This window comes from Gobio gobio (genome assembly GCF_949357685.1).
Source record: "Gobio gobio genome assembly, chromosome: 13".
Taxonomy (NCBI): Eukaryota; Metazoa; Chordata; class Actinopteri; order Cypriniformes; family Gobionidae; genus Gobio; species Gobio gobio.
The window spans coordinates 28,330,948-28,345,597 of NC_137106.1; the positions used below are offsets into that span (position 1 = coordinate 28,330,948).

The following is a 14,650-nucleotide window of genomic DNA, read 5'->3' on the forward strand; positions in this document are numbered from 1 at the left end:
TGTGTGTGTGTGTGTGTGTGTGTGTGTGTGTGTGTGTGTGTGTGTGTGTGTGTGTGTGTGTGTGTGTGTATATATATATATATATATATATATATATATATATACATACAGGGAGTGCAGAATTATTAGGCACGTTGATTTTCTGATCATATTTTTTTTCCAGGCACATTTGACCAATTCCAAACCACAGTAATCCTAATAACTACTATTGATTTAGTATTTAATAAGGTATAAGTGATATATAATTGTTCATGAAAGCTGGAAATGAAAATCACCTTATATTCAGGTGTGCAGAATTATTAGGCATGTTTTCTTTTACAGATAAATTGAGCCAAAAAAAGAGATTTAACTCAGACTGAAAAGTCAAAAAGTATTAAATGCCCATGAGAAGGATGCAATACTAATGCAATTCTAGACATTGCAGTTAAGGCATGACCATTGGACAGTGAAATGCTCGTTGGGTCAGCAGGATCTGACAAAAACAGGTGGTGAAGAAAAGACACCTGTTAACTGCAAAAGAATTAAGAATTAAGGTGAAGAATTAAGGGTGAAACCATCAGGAACCCTTTAGTCTCCAGCGCCACCATTTTCCAAAGCTGCAACCTACCTGGAGTCTCCAGAAGTGCAAGGTGTCAGGATCTCAGAGACTTCAGTTAGGTAAAGAATCCTAAAAAATGACCCCCACTAGATAAGAATCACAAGCTGAAGTGTTGTAAAATACATGAAGAAGGTTTTTTTATAGGCTTTATGGACAGATAGGTTGAGAGTGACTCTTGAAGGACCAGCACCACATCCTCTAGTACCACTGTTTGAAGAATTCATCTTCCAGAATCTGGCAGTACGTTTTGGGAGTTCATTTTTAGTCCATCTCTGCAAAACGGACTTCAGGATGGACTAAAATGAACTCCCAAAACATACTGCCAGATTCTGGAAGATGAATTCTTCAAACAGTGGTACTAGAGGATCTGGTGCTGGTCCTTCAAGAGTCATTCTCAACCTATAAAACCTATAAAGCCTATAAAAAAACCTTCTTCATGTATTTTACAACACTTCAGCTTGTGATTCTTATCTAGTGGGGGTCATTTTTTAGGATTCTTTACCTAACTGAAGTCTCTGAGATCCTGACACCTTGCACTTCTGGAGACTCCAGGTAGGTTGCAGCTCTGGAAAATGGTGGCACTGGAGACTAAAGGGTTCCTGATGGTTTCACCCTTAATTCTTCACCTTAATTCTTAATTCTTTTGCGGTTAATAGGTGTCTTTTCTCCGCCACATGTTTTTGTCTGACCCTGCTGACCCAACGAGCATTTCACTGTCCAATGGTCATGCCTTAACTGCAATGTCTAGAATTGCATTAGTATTGCATCCTTCTCATGGGCATTTAATACTTTTTGACTTTTCAGTCTGAGTTAAATCTCTTTTTTGGCTCAATTTATCTGTAAAAGAAAACATGCCTAATAATTCTGCACACCTGAATATAAGGTGATTTTCATTTCCAGCCTTCATGAACAATTATATATCACTTATACATTATTAAATACTAAATCAATAGTAGTTATTAGGATTACTGTGGTTTGGAATTGGTCAAATGTGCCTGGAAAAAAAATATGATCAGAAAATCAACGTGCCTAATAATTCTGCACTCCCTGTGTATGTGTATATATATATATATATATATATATAACCACAGTGTAAGGTACATTTATGATCTAAAAATCTAAAAGTAATTCCTTGAATGTGTATTCTAAGCAAGGCCTGTTTGTATCAATACAACATACACAGTCCTGCTTTAGCTCTGCAGTCACTATAATTACTACTGTCTGTGTTCGCAGATTACAGCTCATGCTGCCAAACAGCTCCATAATTAGCGACAGCTGTGTGTGTATTTGTGTTTGCCTGTGTTCCACATTCACTCACACACTATTTGTGTGACTTAAAACAATCCTCTCTGTTGTTCTCAAGACTCAGACTTAGTTGTGCATGTTTGAATTACAGTTACATTTAGGATCAGTACAATAATAGTAATTAAAAGTTAACAATCATGCTGGTAAGAATAGCTTTGTTTAGCATGGTAGGTTAAATTATGTTGCCATGTAAGGTATCTCTTTTTGACCAAATCAAGGCAGCATCATATTTATGGATAAGACAGTGGCAGAATATATTATTACAACAAAAATGATCAAAGATTAAACAAGTCATATGGGTTGTGGGAAATGTTGAAAATAATACAATAAAATTATATAGTTTTTTTTTTTAAAGAATGTAATAAATTTTTTGATAATAAAGAATATATTTTTATTTATTTATTTTATCATTTAAAATGTACTATATCACCCAACATTCGTGTGTTTTAAAATTATTAGCTAATCAACATAATATTTGAAGATTGCTCATAAAATCAGTAATAAATTCAATCTGGGTTTCAATCAGGTCATAGTACTGAGACTGCCTTGGTTCGAGTTATGAACGATCTCCTTGTCTCTGCTGACTCTGGTGCACTTACTATTCTGGTGCTGTTAGATTTGAGTGCAGCCTTTGATACGGTGTATCACTCTATGTTGATTGAGAAACTGAAGACTTGGCTTGGTATTTCTGGTACAGTGTTGGAGTGGTTAAAATCTTGCCTTATTGATTGTACCCAGTTTGTTGTTTTAGGTAACAATAAATCGAACATTGGACAGGTTTGTTATGTTGTTCCCCAGGGGTCTGTCCTTGGCCCTATACTTTTTTAGTGTTTACATGCTTCCTCTAGGGCAGATTATTCGAAAGCATGGTTTGGGGTTCCACTTTTATGCTGATGATACCCAAATTTATATTAGCACGAATACTAATATCACAGGTATCTCTGCAACACTTTCAGACTGTCTGCAGGAAATTAAATTATGGATGTACCACAATTTTCTTAAATTGAATGGTACAAAGTCAGAGGTCCTTCGAGTTGCCACCCTGGCAGCTGCCTCTAATGGTAAAAAAAAATTCAGTTTGCACCTTGACAATAGTGTAATATTTCCATGTTTTCAAGTTTGTAATCTTTGTGTTCTTTTTGATTCTCAATTGACATTGTACACACATATCAAGAGCATTTCAAAATCTGCATTTTTTCATCGCAGGTATATTGCCAGGATTAGGCCTTTCTTTCATTATCTGATGCAGAAAGGCTTGTCCATGCATTTGTTACTTCCAGGGTTGACAGCTTTCTTGCAGATTAAAAACTATGGGTGAAAGAGCTTTTTCTGTTGCGACCCCTAGGTTATGGAATGCACTTCCTTTAATTGTTAGGAATACCCCCACATAAGGTAGTTTAAAGAAACAGTTAAAAACCCATCTTTTTAAGATATTGTCTTAACTGGAGATTTTGGACACTGGATGTATAATTGTACTGTACTTGTAGTTGCATTTTTGGGCTTTATCTTTTTTCTTTTTTATGGATGTATTTTATACTTGTTGTAGCGCTTTGGGTTTAAGAAAAGCACATTTATAAATAAAACGTATTATTATTATTATTATCATTATTATAAAATGACATGTCGGTGGCTGATTTCTTATGTATTTAAAGCTTGTATAGCTATAGGAACAAAACTCTTACTATAGCTGGCCTTTCTGCACATAGTAGTCTATACCTGATTCCTGCATAAGGAAGGGGGATGAAATACTGATAAAATTGTATGTGCCTTCCAGGGCAATTGTGTGCCTAATGAGCTATTGTTGTCTCTTGAAATTGCTTGTGCTGTCCCTCATTTAAAAGTTGCATTGGTGCTATATAAATAATAACAAAAAATGTATACACGTTATACACCAAGACATTTTGATCACTAATACTTTTGATATTCACGTTGCACTCTCTCTTCTGTCTCTATTTCTTCAGCTGGTATTCTAAGGTCTGTCAGCCCCATTCCTAATGGTTCCCCAAACCCAAACTGTGTTCTTAATGGACACGGCTCTGTGTTGAGCATTCAGAAAGGAGCAGTGAACAACATGCAACACATTCATACACCTGCTCACATGCACTCACACACATCTTCTCACATACATTCACATGCTCCTGGTCACACTGCTTCACTCTGGGCCAGTGCGCTTAGTTCAACAACTAACACATCAGGTGAGTGCAGGCTCTTGTAAACCTCATATATTTATTCATGATTATTATATAACCCTCGCTCTCTGTCCCCGGCTCAGGGTTTTCCACAGATCTGATGTTGCAGTCAGTGTCTCAGACAGTCAGTGGTCTTCTGCTCTCTGGGGTCCAGAGTCAAGCACACGCTCACACACCGTCCCCTCCACCTGGACTCGCACCGATACACAAACCAGCCAGTGCAGATCATCTCAACGGACATGTGAGGAACTTCTCTTTGTTAAAGTTACATTGTTCTGTTTTGCTTTAAACTCATTATGCTTCCTGTGTATGTTTCTGCTGGATGCTGTATGTTGCAGCTCGCAAATTCGGTGTACAGCCGAATCTCCTCTGTATCATTGAACCCTGCCCACTGTGACACGGCCCAGGAAGTCATTGGACACTCCCAATCAGAATCCATTTCCAATAAATCTACAGATGAAGGTACAGAACACAATCTTCCTCTATCTGTCTGTCTGTCTGTCTGTCTGTCTGTCTGTCTGTCTGTCTGTCTGTCTGTCTGTCTATCTATCTATCTATCTATCTATCTATCTATCTATCTGTCTATCTGTCTGTCTGTCTGTCTGTCTGTCTGTCTGTCTGTCTGTCTATCTATCTATCTATCTATCTATCTATCTATCTATCTATCTGTCTATCTATCTGTCTGTCTGTCTGTCTGTCTGCCTTGGTTCACTGTGTGCAGTATTGATTCATTATAATATTCACTATTTGTGTGTGTGTTTATATTAGGCTCAGATACGTTTGTTGAAGTGGGCATGCCCAGAAGTCCGTCTCACTCAGCCAATGGGAATGAGCTGAAGCAGATGCTGGCCTCTTGCACGGTGTCGTCAGGGAAACGACAAACCATGGAACTTCTGCAGAGAACCAAGAACTCACTTCTTCAGTATGTTCAGTCATAAAATGACTTTACATAATGGCAATTCTCTTTATATAAAAAGTTACACTGCAGCTTAAATTTTTTTTGTGTGTGCAGTGTTGAGTGTGTATTGGCCGATTCTGATTGTGAGAGTGCTCTGGCTGATAAAAGGGCACCAGGAAGTGAGAGAGCTGCAGAAAGACGACTTGGACCACACATGCAGGTTTATATACACATACACACACTGTACTCGTATAGAAGTGTTCAAAAACTACACATATTCACATGGTTTTTGTGTTTGAATGTGTTTCAGGCTTTTGACTATGAGAAAAAGAAGCTACTAGCCACTAAAGGTGAGCAAAGACTTGATCTCTTAATTTAAAATGTAAATGTTAAAATGTACATAAATAACATCCTAATATGAGATCACTGGTTAGGTTGTTGATAAACTGTTGCGCTGTTTTGTATAGCCATGCTGAAGAAGCCAGTTGTGACAGAGATTCGGACTCCCACAAATACATGGAGTGGATTGGGCTTCTCTAAATCAATGCCAGCGGAGGGCATGAAAGAGCTGCGCAGGGCACACCATGTGCCATATAAACCCAGCATGAGCACAACTTATGAGGTACAAACTCACCGGTGCACAGTCACATGCAGCCACAATTCAGTTCAGCTTAAATTAAGCTATATCTAAAGGTTTTGATAATGATCTCTTCAACATTTAAAAGCTGGTTTTCAAAGTTGCTTTTTTGTGTTTTCCAGAACTCTCATCTCTCTGTGTCACACTCTGGGGGCCCGGAGGGTTTGGGTAATGACACTACATCCGATAATTGGGGGGATTTGAATGGGAATGTTAACATCAATGGGAACGGACTGTCAGGAAATTCAGAATTTTCCCCAGCTGTCAGCAGCACAAAGAGAATCAAGAACAAATCTTGTAAGACTGAAGATTTTGTACTCATTGAACTTAACTAAACTAAACTAAACTAAAAGCAACAAATGTACTGCCTACTCACTAGTTCTGTCTTTCTCTTTATCTGTGTGTTTGGGTCAGTAGGTGAGCAGTATCTCAGCAGCAGTAATTATATGGACAGTATATCTATGCCTGGCAGTAATGGCTGCTCTCTCAGCTCCTCTCTCAAAGGAACAGATCTCCCGGAGCTCTTCAGCAAACTCAGTCTCGGCAAATATATAGACATCTTCCAGCAGCAGGAGGTAATTCTGCATACATGCTAATTAGTCTTTTTTTCAGCGAAATTCGCCCTACAAACAAAATTTGTAACAAGAATCAAAAATGGGCTAATTTCTCATAGACTGGAGTGAGACCATAGACGTCTCTCTTGCTGCCACAATGGGTTCATGTGAACCAACGCACGTGAACCGATTATTAACCAACTAAGTCTCTTCCTCTTAACTAGTTACAACACAAAATAAACATAGATGAACATCAGAGGGTATGTTGCAAGATACAGTAGAACTTTTGATGAAATCTGTATCGTGTCACATGTAAGCACTCATTCAGGGTTTGAACCGCGTCAATATACAATGTCATATAACGTCTCGTTTACCTCAGAAAAGACATTCAATGTCAGCTAGAAAGGGCATTTTGCTAAATATATGCACTATATTGCATATTCATTGTGTTTTTACCTGTTCTTCAATTAATGCGTTTAATAAATCAGTTTTATGACAGTCACTATTTAAATGTTTATATTAAAACAATTAGTAGAAACATAATTGTCATACATTTATTATAACGTTATTATAATAACTTCCTTATGTGTCATTTTTTGTAAGTAGCCTACAAATCAAATAATTTTAACCTTTAATATTATAATGATGTACCATCCTGTATAGTTTTAAAGTATTAGTTGTGAAATATTTTTTTATTTGAGGAAATTAACCATGTACTGTACCTGATAGGCCCCAAATTAATCAATATTGAATTTCGTAGTAAAAAAAAAATACACATTTATTGACACTAGGGCTGGGCATTGACACAAATTTCACTATTGGATTCGATTTCGATTCACACGCTTGCAATTCGAAATCAAATCCAATCGTGAAATTTGTGTCAGTGCCCAGCCCTAGTGTCAATAAATGTTTTTTTTTTTATATATAATTTTTTTACTTGAAGCAAATGTTGTCTTTTCCCTTTATTTTCTTGTCAGAGGGAACCAGAATGCTTTGTTTGCATGTTAAAATCATAAAATGTATCATAAAATCTCTCCTGGGGGACGATGCCCCCAGGCCCCCAACAAAAATATACTTCATAAACATGTCACCTTTTTTACCTCTTCTGAGTTTGCAGGTCTGTTTTAGATTTGCACGTACAAAAGGTAATACCAGTGTTTGCAATGCAACAAAAAAATCATTACTCAAAATATATTAATAATTATATTAAAATGTTTAGTAAAAACATTTAAATGTAAATTATATTTTGTGTTTATTTAGTGAAACGTTTAGTAGAAAAATTTAGTAGAAAAGTTGCCTTGATTTTTTTGTTTTTTTGTTTTTCCTTCTTCCATTAAACATTTTGAATCTATTTGGAAATAAAGCTAGTTCTCCTTGCAAGCGCAATAGACCCTTTTCACATTTCCGGGTTTCTCAGAGTGGAAGTCGTCATAGTTGGGTTAACTATTGTAGTTGTGAATGAGAGAATACATAAAATATTTTTTTGTGTACCCATTTGCTCAAATAGCAAAAGAAAAACGCCACAGTAGTGATTTTACAACTTTCAAAAAGAGGGAAAAAATTGAGTGAGATTGATAACGGCAGTCAAAAGAGAGAAATATGTAAATTTTTACCATCACTTCCTTGAGTTCCAGGCGTTTCCGTGTTGTAAATAAAATCATTTTTTAAATATTAAATGTGTCTTCTCTTTAAGTCACGCTCAGATATGTGTAATTTGCATATTATTTTATATAATATGCAAATTATATAAATTTTATATAAACACTGTCACCTTTTTTACTCTGAGGAGTTTGCAGGTCTGAATTTGATGCAAAAGTAATCAAATACAAAGTATTAGTGTTATAAATGTACATACATTTTTTTTTTAAATGAAAATACAAAAAACGTTGCAGGATTTACGATATCGATGACCGTTAAAACGCGTCATCACAGTCTGTGAAAAGGGTCTATAATAATGAACAAATGTGAATTAGTGGATTTTATAAATGTAAGTCTCTGTGTTGTTGTCTGATAGATTGATCTGCAAACATTTGTTACACTAACGGATCCAGACCTGAAGGAACTGGGAATCACAACATTTGGTGCTCGCAGGAAAATGTTACTGGCGATCTCAGGTCAGTCAACTTTGTGTTTGTGTCTAAGCTACAGATCAAAAGGGGAAAAAAGATTGATAAAGGATGTGGAAAGAATAGATTGACACAACAAACTAAAATACAATCATTTAAATTTTATTTATTTGTTAAATTAATTTACATAATCTCTATTAAGAACGTATTGTGTTATCTGTTAATATTATATATACACTCAGCATAAAATTAAATGTCCACTTTCAACTGCTTTTAATTCGTATTAACATAAAAAGATCAACAACTGAGATATAAACTGAACAAATTTCACAGAAATTTGACGAACAGAAATGGAAAAATGAGTCCCTGAACAGAGCGGGGGCCAATATCAGTATCAAAAGTCGGAGTCAGTAAGTGGCGTATAATATTACGTAAAGATGTCAGCCAATGACAGCAGTGGGTGTTTACATTGAAGTCTCACGGCAGACACGCCCCTTCAAACAGAGCGTTCAAGCCAGAGGGCTAAAATCAGAATAGAAAATGCCTTTTATTTCTAAATAATGACATTTTATTATGTGAAAATCATACTAACATTAAAAGTGGACCTCAGGAAACATTATAAAATAATAAAAAATACACTTCATGATCCCTTCAAGTTCTACAGTGCATCTCATCCTCCTGGACTGAGCCAGATTTTCCAGTTCTTGCTGTAAGATGTTACTCCTTCTCTTTCACCAAAGCATTTACAACTTCTTGAACATGTCTGGGGAGACATATGGTTTCACGTGGTTTGGCACTGCAAGGACTGTCCTTCCTGTCTCCTTGTAGCACCATCTCACACCGTGAAATGTCTGACCACACCAGAAGAGACTCGATGCACTCGCAACGAAATGGATAAATACTGTACATAATCAAATTCATGCTACATGCTTTGTGACTGAAACAATCTTTGTAATAGACTTGTTTGTTCACATTGAGGTCTCAGTTTGAATGTTGTTGTTTCCTTTCATCCTTTCATTCAGGGTGATAAGCCACAGTCATATCACCCTGTAGCCCAAGACTGGTTGTCCACTGAAGCTAAGCAGGGTTGAGCCTGGTCAGTACCTGGATGGGAGACCACCTGGGAAAATTAGGGGTGCTTCTCAATACTCAAATTGATGCTTCCTTTTTTCCTCACTCCTCCGTCCCCAGCCTGTGACCCGGAAACCGTTATCCATCTTGAAGGACATTTCAATTCTCTAATTGCACCGGGAGTAGGTGAGAAACGAGGAGTGAGGAGGCTTCCAAGGTTTCCCAGCAGAACATTGCCCAAAGCATCACACTGCCTCCGCCTGCTTGCCTTCTTCCCATAGTGCATCCTGGTGCCATGTGTTCCCCAGATAATGCGACGCACCAGGCCATCCACGTGATGTAAAAGGAAACGTGATTAATCAGACCAGGCCACCTTCTTCCATTGTTCCGTGGTCCTGTTCTGATGCTCACATGCCCATTGTTGGTGCTTTCGGCGGTGGACAGGGGTCAGCATGGGCACCCTGACTGGTCTGCGGCTATGCAGCCCCATCTGCAACAAACTGTGATGCACTGTGTATTTTGACTCCTTTCTATCAGAGCCAACATTAACTTCTTGAGCAATATGAGCTACAGTAGCTCGTCTGTTTGATCGGACCACACAGGCCAGCCTTCGCTCCCCACATGCATCAATGAGCCTTGGCCGCCCATGACCCTGTCACCAGTTCAGCACTGTTCCTTCCTTGGACCACTTTTGATAGATACTGACCACTGCAGATCGGGAACACCCCACAAGAGCTGCAGTTTTGGAGATGCTCTGACCCTGTTGTCTAGCCATCACAATTTGGCCCTTGTCAAACTCACTCAAATCCTTATGCTTGCCCATTTTTCCTGCTTTTAACACATCAACTTTGAGGACAAAATGTTCACTTGTTGACTAGTATATCCCACCCACTAACAGGTGCCGTGAAGAAGAGATAATCAGTGTTATTTACTTCACTCAGTCATAATGTTATGCCTGATCGGTGTGTGTGTGATATAGTGATATATAATTTGTATACTCAGGACATTCATTGCTTAATCTTTTAAATAATTTCTTTAGTATTATTTTAAAAGCACACTCTATACTTGGAAACACATGTAATTTAACCTGTCCTCAGCATGAGGTCACAATGTAAAACTGCCAAACAAAGTGTTTAAAAATGCAACAAATTAAAAAATACACAGTTACATTAAAAGGTGGAGAGCTTTAAGATATCAAACAATACAAGAAGTAAATATTGAATTATATTTTCCATTAAAAAATTGTCAACTCCATCATTGCAGTGTAATAGTTTCTGTGGGAAAGTTGTGGGATAAATCTTGCCATTTTTATATGTTTATTAAGGCAGCTACAACTGAGGAAATTGCTCCACTGTACAACATGGTTAAAGGTGAAATATGTAAGATTTTTGCTGTAAAATATCCAAAAGCCACTAGGCCAGTGTTATTTATTTTGTTCAGTGTAGTTCTTTGAATATCCCAAATGTTTCCAACTATTTGTAAATCGTGAGAAATTGCTATTTTAACCAAGGAACCGGGACGTGTGAGCTATGCATTTGAGGGAGTCGCCTGTCGATTGCGTCATATCTGCGTTACCCTCGGTTTCATTTAGCAGAAACGCTTTACTCTCACTGCAGTGTGAACAAGTGTCATAGCAGCCACCGAGCGAACCTCATAACTTCCTTTTCAACACACTCAGATATATCTAATACGATAAACAGAGTTGCGTTACCTCATACTCATGACTGGAAAAGTGGAAGTGGCGCCGGCGACCGTGTCATAATAAAAGTCCCGCCGGCGACTATGCCATAATAACAGTCCCACTCTTCAATCGCTCCTGCGGCCTTGCTCAGCTCCACAACACTTGGTCCTGCTGTGCTTCATATTACAGTAACCTTAATAATCGCATCCATGAACATGATTTCTGCCCGAGTCCTATCCTGACTCTTTTCCACTGGCTGTGAGGTAAAGACCACCTGTCCCAAGATTCTGCACTCAAACGTGGCGTCATCAAACTACGCCTTTGTTTTGAACAGACGACCTCTAGTGGACGGAAAAGTTACATAGTGTAGCTTTAAGGTGGAAAAAAAATCTATTTTGTCAACTCTGTCAGACGTCAACTCCATCATGTTTATGTCTGATGGTTGACAAGTGTTCTCAAAAAGTAATGTGATTTAATATGTTTTTTTGCATATGGGGATTCTTCTAATGCTGTGTCATGATTCTATTTACATATGCTGTATATTTGGCCTCAGCTCAACCTTTGTCAACTCCGTCAGTATTTTACACTGTCCGGTGAAGGTTATTGTTAATTTTTAAAAATAATGTCTTATTCTTTTCAATTTTATTGTGTAAAAATGTTAAAACATCAATGGAACTACATGATATTATGTCTTGATTACCTAAGAACATTGGTGATTTGTGTTTAATATTAAAATGAGGGAGGAGAATTAAGGAATTTAGAAACTGGGTTATTCATAATAGTGTGAAAACAAACCAAAAAATAAACAGAGAATGTATTTTATTTAGGTCCTTTACTGAAAACCAATATTACATAACTAAAGATTTTACATTGTTTTTAGATTGATTAAATAAAGTAATGGAGTGAATAAATATAATCTTTTAGAAAAAATATTTTGAAATAAACCTGTTCCCTTATATGGTTCATTATCTGAGACCTTTGTCTACAAAAATACACATTTTTAATAATCTAAAACATAATTTGTCCCTTATCTCAAGTGTTTATATATCAGTGATATATAATTCTGTCTGTCATCATTTACTTCTTGGTGTGATATGTGTTAGTTACTGTCCTACTAGTGTTCCATTTGGATTTCCTTTTGAGTTAGAAGAATGCGTCATACTGATCATATTTGAATGTCTCCTCAGAGCTGAATAAGAGCAGGAGGAAGCTTTTTGACACGCCCAACATTCGCTCCTCCTTCCTAGAAGGCGGTGCCAGCGGTCGCCTGTCACGCCAATTCCACTCAGACATGGCGAGTATCAGTGGTCGCTGGTAATCTCTTACCTGTAGGATTCTGGACCACAAACCACTTCATACTGGACTCTGGTTGATCTAGAAAGCCAAAAAGTGATGCAGATTCTTACATGTCTAAAAAAAATGTGTTGGGATGTTATTAGGGTTGCTTTTTGTTAGTGCCTAAAAATATACGAAGGGAATTTTTTCAATCTTGTTTAGAGAATGTGCCATTTAATATATGGTCTTGCATTTACTCTGGGAGAACAGGCAAAGCAAAAGAGTTTAAAACTAACCATACTGTCAGCAAGAGCGCTTCGGTATTGGTGTATAGCACTTTAATCTGTAAACTCTGCTGTTTTTGCCGATAGGTTGTATGCAACGTCTGTCTTTTATAACGTCGGACTGTCCAGTGTCAAAGCCAAACGTGTGCACTTATTTAGCAGGTAATTCCAGATCACACACAAAGATCATCTGCTTTGTAATCACAACCAGCTGATTCTTATGTTGTTTACCAAACTGTTATATTCATGTTCAGTGTTTAATTACTCATTGGTCATTGTGGTATCGTTGTATTTTAATACACTTTATTTTATAGTTTCTTTATGTTTTCATATTTTATGTTAATCTTTTTAAAAGGCATTATCAGTTTACTTTTTATTATTTTGACATTAAGTGTGTAGTCTGATTCATCAGAACGCCTCATAGTCATCTCAAACAGATGTCAGTAATTTTTTTGCTGTTGGTGTAAATGAAGTCTCTGGTTTTCTGAAGAATAGCAGGATGCCATACAATTCCAGTGATTTGTTTAAGAAAATCTGTTTAATCATTATTTACATTTACTTGTAGCACAAACATCAAATTTAATCTGGTACTTTTCAAGTCTAAGCGGTTTGATGCTTGCATGCATAATGGAATTAGTTTCCTTTTTTATGTGTAAACGTTACGTATCTGGCAGGTGTTTTGTCAGGTTTGTGTGAGTGTGTATGTGCGTGTGTACTTGTCCTTTAGCTCAAAGCCATAAAAGAAACTCGAGGGCTACTATTGGTAAATTTGATTAGTCAAATCATTAACCAAATAAAACTTTTCATTTATTAAAGTTTTTTTTTTGTTCTTTTCCAGCCAGATTGTGTATATCAATAGAAGTATTCACAGTAAATCAGTGTTACACAATGTTTTTGTTCTTGTTGTTTTGTTTACATTTGTATGAGGTCCGTAGTACATTCACGGTACAGCCTACAAAGATGAATGTATAACGCATAGAAAGAGCTATTTGAAACCATATGTTGTTAAATACTTCATAAGAAACCATGCTTATCTGTTTTATATGCTTTTGTTTTTGTTTTATAGAAGGAAAATAATGACAGTCTCTAAAATATTGCACAAACCACTTGTGGTACTCTTGTATTATTGCTCAAACCACTTGTGGTACTTTTGTATTATTGCTCAATGGTATTATTAATTGCTTGATTGTAGATCCAAAGTGAAAATCTCATAAGATTCATGTGCAAATTATGGACTTGTAGAGATTACATTTCTACCATAGTGGAACCAGTGTATATGGTGACAGAGCAGGGTTTGTGATCAAGGTTCATTATATTAGTATTTTTTATTTTTTGCATCTGACAAATCATGTTCATTCAGTTATTTTCCACTTGTCCTCTGAAATAACCACTGTTTTAACAGTGTCATAATTTTTTTTATTATTATTATTATTATTATTTCTTCTGAGGGAACAACTGTGTTGTTCTGTTTATTTGGTTGTGCTACCTTCCTCCTGGAGTGGAGCTTTATGGGAGGACTGTTTTCATCTTCTTTTGGATGTGACACAGGCATTTGTATCACATTTAAACCTTTGACAAAGGGAACAATGTTCATGTTTTTGCCTTATAAGAATGTTCTTTAAATCCAAATCAGTGTCTCCTAGAGTGTTGCCAGAGTATTTCTCTCTGAAAGTAACAGAAAAAAATGCATTTGAAACAAAAGCGAAAGAACAAAAATATCTGAAATGTTCTTTGTGGTTTTGTTCTATAAAATAAAAATGTTTGCAAGCCAAATCAAGTTTGCTTTATATTTTATTATAATTCTATAGTAGTTCAATAGGTAAAGCTATACAATTTATTTAGGAATGCAATCAAATGAATGAGAGGAAGTGAAATACATGTTATAAATGTTTAGATATTGTCTGTTGAATGCAAATTAAATGAGAGTTGCGGCCTAGTTGAGACCGTAAGAACACATTTAGGTTATGTGTTATATTGTGTGTTGGTGTAGATTTCTAGTGTACCCAAGAACAGAAATTCATACTGCCTCCTATTTTAACACAAATTGTATGTATAGCAAACATTAGTGTGCATTTATGCAATCATTAAATGA

The 14,650-nt window shown here is 36.6% G+C and overlaps 1 protein-coding gene across 3 annotated transcripts in view; it reads left to right on the top strand.

The window, feature by feature from the left end:
• The window catches only part of bicc1a (BicC family RNA binding protein 1a), a 53,224-nt gene extending 38,891 nt beyond the window's left edge, over positions 1-14,333 (top strand). The window contains exons 11-21 of one of the 3 annotated variants that reach the window (XM_079833091.1): positions 3,865-4,098; positions 4,176-4,333; positions 4,431-4,554; positions 4,861-5,014; positions 5,105-5,210; positions 5,301-5,340; positions 5,458-5,612; positions 5,750-5,924; positions 6,042-6,202; positions 8,196-8,295; positions 12,187-14,333. In XM_079833091.1, coding sequence (XP_079689217.1) covers positions 3,865-4,098; positions 4,176-4,333; positions 4,431-4,554; positions 4,861-5,014; positions 5,105-5,210; positions 5,301-5,340; positions 5,458-5,612; positions 5,750-5,924; positions 6,042-6,202; positions 8,196-8,295; positions 12,187-12,317 — 1,538 coding nt within the window. In that variant the 3' untranslated portion in view covers positions 12,318-14,333. Of the gene's footprint in view, positions 1-3,864; positions 4,099-4,175; positions 4,334-4,430; positions 4,555-4,860; positions 5,015-5,104; positions 5,341-5,457; positions 5,613-5,749; positions 5,925-6,041; positions 6,203-8,195; positions 8,296-12,186 lie in introns of all 3 variants that reach the window. The other 2 variants (XM_079833092.1, XM_079833090.1) reach the window with 2 other exon arrangements.
• The last annotated feature ends 317 nt before the right edge of the window (positions 14,334-14,650 follow it).